Raw genomic sequence first — 14,463 nt, forward strand, 5'->3', positions numbered from 1 at the left:
TTTAATATTTTTAACCTTATACTAAGGTTGTCATGGGTTTTTATATTAAAACTAACACATTCAAAAAACATTTTGATAAAAATAACTTTAGTATCATGATCAGCACATGGATTTCATATCTCTTATTTCCTCAATGTTCCCTGGAAGGTAGAGTATTTAATATGGCTATTTCTGTTGGTTATCTGATGCCCCTTTTGAGACCGTTCTTGATGGTATGCAACCTTTCTCAGCTATATGACTTCAGTAGCCTCTCTGGAACTCTTGGCTGTAATGTTTATCAAAGTCTTCTTTCCCTATGACAGTACTGATTGCAGTAGTTCCCGTTGCGTTTCATCTTGATGTTTGGTGCATACATGGTTCTGCTTTTATTCTTGATGTTTGGTCCATACATGGTTCTTTTTGCTTTTCATCTTGATGTTCAATGCACCTCCTCCACAGCTTTATTTCTTCCTAGTTGTTTTGTTTTAATAAACAGAAAACCCTGGTTCAGCTTCTTGAGAAGCTGCTGTTCTATATCTTCAGGTTTCAAGCTTTTCTGTGGCTTTTATACTTTTATGTTATATCCAGCTTGTAAATCTGGTAATCTGCTACACTTTTCTGTCTCAGAAATCTTTCTGCTTATTTTTATCCAGTACTTCCTTTACCTTATATTGATGTTCAGGTATTGGTAATATAGCTGAAGTAGATAATTTGTTTTTCAACCCTCTACACATTAACAGCTGAGACAGTGAGAGGCAAAATTCCAGCAATGGAGTGCTCTAATTTTCCAAAACTGTGGTACGATGTGCCTCATAGCTATTGCAACTGTTTTTTCTTATGAAAGTGTTTTGGTACTTGGATCATTTTCTCCACTTGTCCATCAGACTGTGATTAGGATTGTTATACTACTAACTTGTTTGATTCTCTCAATTTCCACTTGCAGCCTGTGTGATTCTGAGCAAACTATTTAACCAAGCAATATTCCTAGGTTGTGCCTGAAAGGTGACACTTGTGTCCAGATGGTGTACTCAGTTAACAGATATATAAAAAAAGTGTAGCTGGGTCTTTATAAGCCTGAATTCCCACTCACACACAAATCTTCTGAATTCCTAACATTTGCATCATGAATCATTGCAAGAAAGGATAATATTAGGTATAACCTGTCTGAAACAAATGTAGACTTCAATGCACTATTAATTACACTTGTTGTGCCTGTCAGTTTGATTACATACGAGAAGTTGGAATAGCAATCAGTACATATAAAACATGTCGCCTTCTTGAATTTGAACAGATAAGAACCTACCATACCAAAGAGCTGACCTGCTACTGAATATGCTGTCATTTCTTCGTTTGGATTGTTATGTCACATTACACAACTCTGCACTTGTCCACTCTGAGTGGACATTCCTGCACAAAACATTTTAACTCTTGCTCCCATTTTGTATTTTAATGTTCTCAGATATGATTTCTTTCTATTAATTTTTAAGTAAATTAGAGCAATATTTAAAAAATGTCCTGGATTTTTACGTCTTTATTTTTTTTTCTCCAGAAAGTTTCAGCAAAAAAGTTGAGTGGTATGAAAAAAATATATATATTTGCAGGCCGAAACAGTTCATCATAACAAACAGTTACAAAAAGCTATGCCTTCTGAGTAATATCTTGTTTCCTGCAGACATGATGCATACATATCTTCAAGAGATCCAATTCTAGAACAGAGTCAAGTCTATCTCCTGCTGACGTTTGCGTGTTCATTTCTTCCACTGCTGGTCTGCAGCCATCCTATACATCTGACTGTTTTTTTTTTAAACATACTCTGAAAAATAAAGGAGGGTTCCGTCAATAAATAACACATTTTTAATTTTTAAGAAATTCTGTCTTTTACTTGATAAAATTAACTAAGTTCTCCCTCTACATGGTTCTCAACTCCTCGCGTGGGGTCGTCAGCCAATCGTGTCACTTCGTCACAACAATAGGAATGACATGCGATACCTGGAAAAGAAAAAGCATGCAAAACAGAACTTATAAGTAGATTAAGGGTTTTGTTTTAAAGATTTATTTGCTTAATATGGAATTTACAAGAAATTGTTCTTATTTCAGTAGAGAAAATGGAGGCTATACTGGAAATTTGTAAAAGGAAGCCTTTGAAGGCTCCAAATAATGATCATTACAAGTTCATAGGTTCATAAGTGAATACTATGCTAACTGCTCTAAAGATTCATTTTTAGCCTAGCCAATACACCAAATTCAGAAACAAACCCTTTACCTTACACATCTGATGTGAAAACCTTAACCATTATGTAAAACCCCAAATGGTTTCCAGTGCCGAATATAACTTCCTAATTTTATTTATTTTTGGCTGGCCATGGGCCCCAATGGAACTGTGGTTCCTGAGGGACTGCCCAGATTGCCACATTACAATCCACCAATCCATATACCAGTGAGTTAAGCTGATGAGGACAGACATTTGGTCGGCTAAGATCTAGCTGTATTCAACTGGACGTATAAGAGAATTTAAGTACCTTTATCTTCACTTTTTTTTCAAATAATACAGTATTTAAATTGATTTAACTGTGTTGCATGATTATTAACTGAACTGGAAGTTTTGACTCTGTTCTTCAGTTAGTTTTCCCACCCACCCTCCGTTTATGTTTTGGTGTTAATCTTAGTGGCTTTGAAATTGCCCGCCCCTCTTGTAAATTTGTGTTTGGATACTCCTTCTGGGCCCATCTCATTTGCTCACTCAAGTGAGTGCAGTGAGATCATATTCTGATTTCAGGCACTCCTACTGTGTACAAAGAGAGCAGCTGGGAAAGAGAACAAAAAAAAATTTAAGCTGGTTTCCTGCCTTTCCTGTTAAGTGGTCTAGACTGTTTGTAGGCTTCTGAGCTCCAAGCCCTTCTGTGTTGGAGGGAAGCCTTTTGTTTCTTATAACTAGCCAGTTTTCTAGTTTCAGCACTCAAATCTGTTTCTTTGAACTCAGCACTTGTTCAGAACTCATTGTAAGCACTACATAAGCTGCAAATTACTACAACACTCAACTTTCCTCACTTGTCTAGTGGAAAGCAGTTTTTAGTACTTAATAAATAAGCACTTATCCAGACATGTCTAAGGGTCAGCTCCCAGTGATTTCTCCTGTCTACCTGATGAATCTGGGCATCTTGGGGCAATGCAGCAATTGCCTCATGTACACAGACAACCCTCTCCTCCTACCACCCAACACTACAATCTGTGAGAGATGCACTTATATAGCCAAACTGGAAGCAAAGCTCTCTTCACCCAAGACTGGACTAGACAGTCAAGAGGAGAAGGTCAACACTTGCACCACACCACACTCATCACATAATCCCTCAAAACCTACACTACCAAAACACACACTTAGAAACACAAAACACACACCTACATTTGCGGAGGCTCTCAATAAAAACCTGCCAAAGCATCAGGGACATCCAAAGCATAAACGCAACCAAACTCCACCCCCCCAACACAACCCAAATGACACATAGCCCACAAACTCAGTGTGCCACAACCACAAACTCAGTGTGCCACAACCACAGCCCATAAGCCATAACAATGTACCCAACACTCTAGTCATAGGTGGCTCTATAGTCAGGCACACTGATGTTCCACTCACTAGACTAAACAAGGAGGAAGTTACTGTCAAGCTGCCTGTCAGGTGCCAGGATCCGCCACATAACACATGCACTCAGGTCACTCCACAATAAGTACAAATATGACACTGTCATTGTCCATGTTGGTGTGAATGACCTGAGACATACCTTCCTGGACTACATGAAGAGAGACATGGAGGAGCTCTCCGATCTTGTATCCCAGGCAGGTATGACCCTAACCCCGAGTAGCATCCTGCCATCACCCAGAATGATACCACAGTACAAGTACAAAATGATTGACTTCAACAATTGGCTAAGCTTCTGGTGTCATTCTAAGGGGATCCAGTATTTGTCTGCCTGGGACGACATGATCGACAGTCCACGATGCTTTGCCAGAGATGGCCTGCACCTGTCGCCCTTAGGATTCCTGATACTGGCTAAGGCTCTTGCCACCCCTATAGTGCCTTTTTTAGGCAAGGTTCAAATGACAAATTCACCACCGTAACAGGTACAAGCAAGCAAAATCTGAGGGTAATGCTACTCAATGCTACAAGTCTAAATCTCAAAATGCACTCACTCGAGGCACTCATTAAAATGGAGAACACTGACATCTGTGCAGTGACAGAGACCTGGTTCAAAGCTCCAGAGCACCCCTGCCTTACCAGGCTTCAATTAATACCACACCTTTTGGACACCTAACTCAGAAAGAAGCACTAAAGGAGGAGGCGTGTCCATATTCATTAAGGATATCCACACCTCCAGGCTAGTTGCACAGCATAATGCATCCGAGATTATCCAAGTACAACTAACTCTAGGCAAGACCGCAATCCAAATTGTAGCTTGCTGCAGACCCCCCCACCATGCCCCAGGATTCACACTCCTCATTTCTTGATACACTGGAAAGTATTAGGGTACAACCCAACACCTAATAATGGGCAATTTCAACTACCCCACCATTAACTGGGAAAAACTACTCATGTATCAACTCTTTTGCTCAACGTTTTCTAGAATTCATAAATTCCAACGCCTTGGATCAACTTATTCACACCCCCACCAGGGGCAGCAATATCCTAGACCTGGTCATTGCCAACATGGGAAACCGGTGTTCCACACCAGAGGTCAATTCCTCGGTCAGATCCGACCACAAGCTAATCAGCCTAGTCATCCACATCCTACCCCCAATTAGGGAAACCATCGTAAAAAACTTCTCCAAAGCCAAGTTCACACTTCTTAAGACAGAAGTGGCAAACTTCATTATACCCATGCAGACAGACAATAGAGGTATGACTGCCGAATCCTACACAAATGCACTTTATAAGCACTTACACGAGTGCATGGATCACACTATCCCTAATAGAACCAAGATGTTATCCTCCAAAAAAAGGAAGCCAATCTGGTGGTCCTCTGCCATAACAAACTCTACAACAGAAGAAAGAAACTGTTGCAAAAAAGAGTAAAATCCCATGACTGGAGGAACTCCCTGGTCAACCTCAGTAAGAAGCTGAGATCCCTCATAAAATCCTCCAAACCTAGTTACGAAAACAAAATTGCCACTGACTCTAAAGACAACCACAAAGCATTCTATAGCTATATTAAAAGTCCACAAACTCATAAACGGTAAACGGAACACATAAGGCTTCACAGATATCCAAAATAAAAGATTTTTAAGATAAAATATATGACCAAAGACTCATAAAACAACGAACGCTCTTTATTCATTCTATAGCTATGTCAAGAATCTAAATGGGAACACTCAGATCTGCTCCGAGTTACAGCACAATGGCACTAAATATACAGAACCAACTGATATTGCCAACATCCTAGCAGATAGGTTCAGTGCTAACTTTACCCCCCCCCCCTCACCCCCTAGAGGGCCCATCTCTATACCGGAAGAATGCAAAGTTCCTATAATCACGGCTGCACAGGTAAAAAAAAAAACACACTCTCCAAAGCCAAGAACACAACATCCATGGGACCTGACAATATCCCAGGCTGCATTCTACATGAACTACAGAATGAACTGGCACCCTACCAAGTACCATGTTCAATCATAGCCTCACCTCAGGCTTTGTACCCACTGAATGGCGCACCACGATGGTTATCCCACTCCACAAAGGGGGAGCCACGACGGACCCCGGGAACTACCGCCCCATTAGCCTGACGAGCCTGGTCTGCAAGGCCATGTATCATCGTGGAACTCATAAACAAAGACATTGGTAATCTCCAAACTCTGGACCCTACCCAGTTTGGATTTGTAAAAGGCAGATCATGTCTCCTAAACCTGATTGACTTCTTTGAAGCAGTCACCAAAGCCATAGATGAGGGTAAAATGGTTCACACAGCTTATCTAGATCTCGCCAAGGCTTTCAACACCATCCCCCACTCTGGAATTATAGATAAGCTCACTAAACTAGGTATAAATCCCTATGTCACAACATGGGTTGCCAACTGGCTCACGGACAGAACCCACACTGTGAAAGTTGCAGATTCCAAATCCGACATCAGACCAGTGACAAGTGGAGTACCACAGGGTTCAGTCCTGGGTCCTCTCCTGTTTGATATCTACTTCTCTGAAGTGCAGGCCAACACAGAAGGTCTTTGGCTAACAAATTTTGCAGATGAGAGCAACCTAGGAGCCATAATTGAAACTCCTAACGATGTGGACAAACTACAAAAGGGCCTCACTGAGACAGATACCTGGTGTCAAAGCCATGGCCTGAAGCTCTATGCCAAAAAGTGTATTGTCATCCCCTTTGGTAAAAACTCTGTACCCATGCACTACCACATAGCTGGTAGTCTACTTAATGCTAAAAATGTGATGAGACCTTGGGCAACAGGTGGACAGTAGTCTCTCCTTTGATAATCACATCGCCACAGTGGTCAGGAAATCCTTCTAGGTGGCTCATCTCATCACAAAAGGATTCTCATCCAGAAAAAAAAAAAAAAAAAAAAATAAATAAATAAATAAATAAAGGTCATTGTTCCCCTCTACTCATCACTCATTAGACCCATTATACAGTACAACGCCCCTTTTGGCATGTACCTCACAAGACATCTACAACAACTGGAAAGACCACAGAAATACCTCACAAAGAGGATTACTGGCCTCAAACAGATGCCCTATGCAGACAGTCTCAAAAAACTACAGCTTTACTCCATCGCATATCACCTACTCAGGGGCGATCTCTGCCTAACATACAACGCTATGTCAAACCCAGAGCTATTAAACATGCTCCACTTGAAATCCCAATCCCTCCGAGCTACACGCTCTAGGGACCTAAACCTTGTCACCACAATAAACAGAACATGCTGGAGGGATAGATTCCTGTCCCAGAGACTTCCCATACTCTGGAACAGACTACCTAACTATGCCAAACAGAGCTCCTCATTAGCACTAGAAAAATCTTGATGATTGGATGGGAAATGGGAAATTCGCCCCGGGGATCACTTCTGTGGCTCTGCTCGACAGGGGCACAGGAAAATAATTTTCTTGGGTGGCGAAAGCCAGGGTACATTTTTTGGCTAGGCTTGTATGGGCCCTAGGGCCGACAGCCTAGTACCTACCTATGAACCTACGAACATACATGCAGACAACTTGAGAGCTTTAGAACCTTCAATGTGCAGGGCTAGTGGATTTCTTCCCTTTGTCATTAGGAATCTACAGGTGGTGCAAAGAACTTCGGATTGCATTCTTAACCAGAGAACAACTCTGCCTGTGCCTTTGTATACTCTGTCCCGTCTCTATACAGTGTAGCCAGGACAGGCAAAGTTACTCTGCAGTGTGGGGTACAGCCAAGTTTCCAGGCTGATCCAGAGTAACAGTAGTGATGTAGTCTGAAAACTGGAAGATACATTGATCAATTGAAAGGATGTCATCTGAAGCACTGCAAAAATACTAAGGATACTCCAAAAGCTATCCCGAGTGCTGTGGATACCCATTTCCTACAATCTGAAATGCAGAAGAGTGTGCATAATTAAAATTTCTAACTTTGGTGGTAAAGTGGTTAGGATTTGGCACTCGGTCCAAGTTCAGGGATTGAGAGTTGGTATATTGGTTAAGGTGTTTTCCTCACAGATACAAGGTGCAGGATTTGATTTTCACCTTTGAAGGGAAAATTGGTTGAAATGGCTCATAAGGGCAACTAGCTTAGTACTTGCCTATGAACCTATAATATAGATATATATGAACACAAGTTAAAATAGTACTACTCGACATATTTGTTTTTTGAGCAATAGAAATTATTCTAAAATTGTGCCTTGTTTCACTTCAAAGAAGCTTAATGCATAATGACTGATGAGGAAAATCTTTTACAGACCTTAATCTTTGCCTAGGTTAGACGTAACTGAACTATTTTGGTCATGCCAAACTGCATATATACTGTCTATGCCCATCAAAGTGAATGTACCTTTTGTCACTTTTTAACAAGAAAAAAATGCTTCACAGCCCATAACTTCAAGTATTTATTTTGTCTTAATATCTCTTAACTGTCCCGGACCTCTGTGATTTTGAGTACTTTTTTAGCCTGCTCCTCATAATATCTGTGGTTGTCTCACACAGCACTGAGGATTGCAGCCACTAAATAATGAAATGCTTTTGAGCTTCAGACTTCATTTCTTTCAGAAAATAAAAGCCACTTTAAAATTTTTTATTCTGAACCAAGTACAAAAGAGCAATATTTAATATCTGTACCTGATTTTAGACCTTTGTCTCTCATTATTTAATGTCTCCAATTCATGTGCTAAGTGGTTGTGAACTATGAAGAAGTCATGTGTTTTTAAACAAATTAAGGCAAAATTCACAACCATGCCTCTCAACCGCTATGACTTAGCATTGTTCTCCTAGTATTAATGATTTGCTCAATGAAGTCAGACTTCTTTAAGGGCACATATATCACTTAACCTGCTACTCACAGTACCTTCTATTTTCCTTTATTACTCTATCTTTTCCCTTTCTTTTTTTTAATGCGTTATGCAATGCCTATCTGTGGGCCTTTGTCCCTCCATTATTTATGGCTTTGTCTAGATTTCTTGCATTAAGAGGTTGAAAGTTCTGGATCTTTGTTCTCCCTATTAGTTTTAGCTTTGTGCAGAACCATATACTTCTTTGCTTAAGAATTCTTGGGGGGGGGGGGGGGCTTGAGATCTGAGAGATTCATAAATAAAAACATCAGTGGCCTCAAAAATCTTTGGTACTTGCGCATTATCACAACCAGATTTTAGCGGGTGTGAAAAGCGCATAACTGCACACAAATGACTGCCTGAAACACTTCAAACTGCTGATCATAGTCCTTTCTAATGGCCAAAAAGTTAACATTACTTTCAGAAATGGCATACATTAAAATATGACACAAAGTACCAACCTGGTAACAGCTGCTGGCCTCTTCCTACTAAGGGATGTGTTAGGGAAGTATTCTGCCTTTTTACAAGTCGGCAGTGAGATTCAGGGTTTTACACTTGTATTTGGATTGTGTCATATATTTTAACGTATGGCATTTCTGAAAGTAATGTTAACTTTTTGGTCATTAGTAAGGACTATGATCAGCAGTTTGAACTGTTTCAGGCACTCTTTTGTCTGCAGGTATGCACTATTTGCTTGTGAAAGTGCTGACAAACTGTGGAGCGGGTCCACCTATTAGAAAAATGGAAACATTATATTTCTGTTCAAAGGCCATTACAGGAGGTGTTCAGAAAGTACAACAGGGATTTTTACAGACGTAAGTATAACAGAAGGGAGAAAGAAGGAGCTTGACTTTCCAGATCCTCTTTCAAATATATAGAGAATCATAGTTCCCCTGCTTTTGTGGTCAGTTTAGTACAACAGAAGGTTCTATGCTGTCTGTCTTTTATAAAAACGCGATGGATGACAAATGTTGTCTCTCTCACAGTCAGTTGTCAAACACCTGCTTCCATTTCTTCCTCCTGGTCCTGTTGCACAAGCAAAGCGATAAATAAAAAAGACCACAGTAAAGAACTTCTCAAAAGCAGACTTCACACTTCTAAAGACTAGTGTGGTCTCCTTTAAGGCCCCCGAACCGGCGGAAAACAGTACTCAAGCCGCTGAATCACTTACAAATGCCTTCTACCAGCACCTGCAGGACTGCATGGATAAGGCAATCCCAAGCAAAACAAAGACTCTTTGTACCAAAGGCAAGCATCCAGTCTGGTGGACCCCAGCCATAAACAAACTCTACAACAAAAGGAGGAAGCTACTACAAGATAGAGCAAAATCCCTAAAAGGTAAGACACCCTTGATCACTATAAGTAAAAAACTAAGAGCTCTCATAAAATCATCCAAAGCAAATTTCGAGAGAAAAATAGCTAAAGACTCAAAAGACAATCATAAGGTCTTCTTTAGCTATGTTAGAAACCTAGGAGGAAACTCCCAGATATGCTCAGAACTAGTTCAAAATGATGTGAAGATTACTGATCCTACAGACATTGCCAACATACTGGCTGACAGGTTCAGTGCAAACTTCTCCCCCCCTCCCCCCAAAAGGAGAGATATCTATACCAAACGATTACAGCCCCCCAAACATCTCCAGCGCCCAAGTGAGAACTGCGCTCTCCAAAGCAAAAAACACAGCATCCATGGGACCTGATGGTGTCCCCGGCTGTGTGCTCCACGAACTCAATGAGGAATTAAACCCACAGCTAGGACAGCTGTTTAATCAAAGTCTTACCTCTGGATACGCACCCAGGAGTGGCGCACTGCAACTGTGGTCCCACTCCACAAGGGGGGTGCCTCCACCGACCCTGGAAATTCCCGCCCATTAGCTTGACAAGCCTTATCTGCAAAGCCATGGAGAGGATCATAATGGACCTCATAAATAAAGACATAGGGAATTTGCAGACTTTGGATCCAACCCAGTTTGGCTTTGTCAAAGGCAGATCATGCCTTTTAAACTTGGTTGACTTTTTCGAAACAGTCACCAAAGCCATTGATGAGGGAAAGGCAGTCCATACAGCCTACCTCGATCTGGCTAAGGCCTTCGATACAATACCCCACTCGGGTATCATAGAAAACTCATCAGCATAAATGTTAACCCATACATCACAAGATGGGTTGCAAACTGGCTGAGTGACAGAACCCACAGGGTCAGAGTTGCTGGCGCCATGTCAGACTCAAAGCCTGTCACAAGTGGTGTCCCACAGGGCTCAGTCCTGGGCCCACTCTTGTTTGGCATCTACTTTTCAAGTACAAGCAAACACAGGAGGGTTATGGCTGACAAAGTTTGCAGATGACTGCAAACTGGGCCATAGTAGAAAACACATCTGACACAGATATCCTTCAGAAGGGTCTCACAGAAACGGATAACTGGTGCCAGAGCCACGGCCTAAAGTTAAATGCCAAAAATGCATAGTCATACCCTTCGGGAAAAACAAGGTTACCCCTAGCTACCAAATAGGTGGCAATCCACTGAGCACAGAAGAAGTTATCAGGGACCTGGGGACCCAGGTTGATAGTAGTCTGTCATTCGACACCCATGTAGCTAAAGTAGTCAGGAAGACCTTCTACATTGCCCACCTTATCATGAAGGGATTCTCATCTAGATCAAGGGAGGTCATAGTCTCCTTTACTCATCACTCATCAGACCAATGATTGAGTACAATGCCCCATTCGAATGTATCTGACCCGACACTTGCAGCAGCTGGAGAGGCCACAAAAGTTCCTCACCAAAAGGATAAAGGGTCTCAAAAATCTGTCCTATGCTGCCCGACTGAAAGAACTCCAGCTCTATTCAGTCGCTACCGCTTGCTCAGAGGTGACCTTTGCCTAACATACAAGGCCATGTCAAACCCAGATTTGATGAATATGCTTCACCTCAAAAATCTAGATCCATCAGAGCCACAAGGGCGGAGACTTAAACCTCGACACGGCTATAAATAGGACGTGCTGGAGGGATAGATTCATCACCCAAAGACTCCCTATGCTGTGGAACAAAATCCCGGTACATGTGAGGCAGAGCACCTCGCTGGCCTTGTTCAAGAGAAATCTTGACCAATGGATGGGAGATCGCAGATATACCCCAGGGATTACCTCAGTGTCACTGCTCGACAGAGGCACAGCAAAATAATGGGTATAGTTCCCCATACTAAAGGGGTGGCGTAAGCCACAAAACGATGGGCTAGGCTTGTAAATGCCCTCGGGCAGATAGGTTCATAGGTTCATACTAGGCTATGAAGATAATTAGAATTTTACACACCCAGTTTTACTTAAACATGCAGTCCTTTCAAGAAAACATTAGGAATTAGACAACAGTAAAAATCTGGTTGCAATAATACTCACGTACCATACAGGTTCATAGGTAGGTACTAGGCTATCTGCCCGAGGGCATTTATAAGCCTAGCCAGAGTGTGTCAGCTTTTGCCGTCCCACTCATTAATTAACGGATCCTCTTGTCAAGCAGAGCCAATAAAGTGATCCCAGGGGTGTATTTTCTGAATCTTCATTAACTGAAGAGAATATCAACCCTTTCTCTGTACTCAGTTTCTTACAAACTCCTCCGTGGAGATCTGTACCTACCCCTTTTGAGTCATGAAAGATCCATCCCTATTAGACTTCTTCTTTCTTTCCAGAACTAAAGGTACATTAAACAGTGGGTTAATGGGACTAAACCTACAACAGCAGATTCATATCCCCAATACATTCCTCAGCTCTGGAACAAACATACACTACATGTCAAGCAGAGTAGCATCTTTGCCATCTTCTCGTTCAACCTTGATAACTGGATGGACAGCCTCAAATTCTTCCTGTGTGTATCTTGTCTTGCCCTCCTTGAAGCTAGAGGTACGTAACTTTTGATTTACAGTAGTTCTGTAATAGGGTTGCTACCTTTTCAAATGCCTAAAGTGGGACATTTTTGGTGCAAACGCAGATTTTGCAGGGCGAAACATACCCATGGCCAGTACAAAGGACAGAATTTCACTTTTTTTGCCTAAATAAAAGCTTATTCTTGTAGCATTTTAGTTGCTTATTCTGTTTCGTATAATATTTAGGTGTTTTAGATACGGAATAACTGTTTTATGCAACTATTACATAAAATATAGGAAATCATGTTGTCCTAAAATCTCAGAACATTTGCCATTTTTTACAATTTTTTTGCAGGACACAACTGCCCAAAGAGGGACTGTCCCTCGCAAAGTGGGACAGGTAGTAACCCTAGTCTGTAACGGTTTGCAGTGCACACTGACTGCCTAGTACTTACCCATGAAATTATTAAATTAATTGGGAGTGACATATTTGAAATGTTACTGTAATGCAGATAAACATTAACCAGGTTTTGAAACAGCATGCATTTTCTGAATGATACTTACCCTGAAACCCAAACATCTGTTATTACTTACTGACTACAATCCTCAACTCACAATTTTTACAAGGACCAGAACAAAAATTCGGAGAGTTGAGAAGTATAACCAAAAGTCTTGAACAAAGAAGTTTTAAAAAGTATACCCTTACCATGCTCACAAAACAAAACCGTGATACAACCATCAGCAGTAACATTTCACAATAACGTGCTGACTACCCAAATGCGTCGCGCTAAATACGTCAGGAGGCAGCAGTGACGCGCTATGAGCAATTTGTAGATGTTCAATTTTCAGAAATTGTAAGAGCTACTTTTCTTTAATTATTACAGTACTTAGAATGGCAGCTGCTGATGGAGAACAAAAATCGGCTTTGGAAGTGGTGAGTCTTGGGGGCGGGGGTGCAAGCGGTACTTGTTGGTTGAAATGAAAGCAGGGGAGTAGGTGGTACTTATTGGTTGAAATGAAAGCAGCAGAAAAACTGTAAGCCACTTGGTTAACGTGAAAGATTTCGTTGGCATAATTTAAAAGGAAAGGTGGCGGAAGCATTATGCACATGCTTTATTGTGAAATAAGATTTAAGTTGCACCGAGCATCAACAATATGCAGAAAATGTCGGGAGGTTGATACACAAAAAACATATTTGTATGAAATCGTCGTCTTTAAGCATCCCTCATTAAGAGAGCTTCTCAGCGTGGGGGCTAGGTTGTGGCTCTTGTTTATATGTTTTAGGCGATTCTCTTTGAAACGATTCCAGTAGCCATGATTTTTGCTCAGCAGTTTGATTTACCTCTCATAAACTTGGAAACTTTTAGAAAAAAATATGGTATATTAAAATCAGTAAATAATGACAATCACTACAGTTTTACATGATTCTTAAAATCTTGCACACTTAAAGAAACCGAACTAGTGAGCTTGACATCTTTGCAGTCACGTTCTGATTTCGGGGAGGTGTGTGACTAACCCTCTGCCTGTTAGCTGATAATGTGTTGGCTCTGGACCTCCTTACTCGAGTACCAAGGTGTTATCCAAGAAGCACATGACACGCACTTAAGTCTGCTCTATTTTTGTTCTTTGAATATTTCTGCCTGGTCAAAGCTTCACTGTTTTCTTTTGTTTGCTCCCCTCTCACATTTGGGTTCTTGTCTAACATGTATATTGTTTATCTTTTGCATGCAATGTGAGCAGTATTGTTGTTTACTTTTATAAAAATCCCGGCATTCGAAGATACTTAGGATTACAGTACATTTAGATGATAATTACTTGTTTTTTTTTCCCCACTTCATATTGCATTTCCTGTTTGTATTATTCTAACCCATGAAAACCTCCATGGGTTTACCCAGACCATATCCTCGCCCACTAGGTCAGGTGAATCACAAAATAAAGACAGTACCCTGGATTGGGTACTCGTTAATAACTCTCCATAACACTCCGACATCTTACTCGATGACCTAAGTGATCACTGCCTCACCTACATAATCAAGCTTAAGGTAAATTTCTGCTACCAACCCGCCTATAGAACTATAAGAAGCAACAATAACTTTGATCTCTAAGTTTAACAATGAACTCAAGG

At 41.1% G+C, this 14,463-nt stretch overlaps 1 protein-coding gene and 1 long non-coding RNA gene across 2 annotated transcripts in view; one reads left to right on the top strand and one right to left on the bottom strand.

The window, feature by feature from the left end:
- Window positions 1–1,495: 1,495 nt before the first annotated feature.
- LOC122788112 lies at window positions 1,496–13,180 on the bottom strand. The gene is made up of 3 exons (XR_006362612.1): window positions 13,045–13,180; window positions 1,892–1,968; window positions 1,496–1,792 (listed from the first exon to the last, which is right to left on the bottom strand). It is a non-coding gene; the product is annotated as an uncharacterized LOC122788112 (long non-coding RNA).
- LOC122788111 (DNA-directed RNA polymerases I and III subunit RPAC2-like) overlaps window positions 13,151–14,463 on the top strand; it is a 101,746-nt gene continuing 100,433 nt past the window's right edge. The window contains exon 1 of the mRNA XM_044055045.1: window positions 13,151–13,272. Within this exon, the coding sequence (XP_043910980.1) occupies window positions 13,231–13,272 (42 nt within the window). The 5' untranslated portion in view covers window positions 13,151–13,230. The remainder of the gene's footprint in view (window positions 13,273–14,463) is intronic.

Source organism: Protopterus annectens, chromosome 13.part0 (assembly GCF_019279795.1).
Source record: "Protopterus annectens isolate FY-2018-M chromosome 13.part0, PAN1.0, whole genome shotgun sequence".
In the NCBI taxonomy this organism is placed as follows: domain Eukaryota; kingdom Metazoa; phylum Chordata; order Ceratodontiformes; family Protopteridae; genus Protopterus; species Protopterus annectens.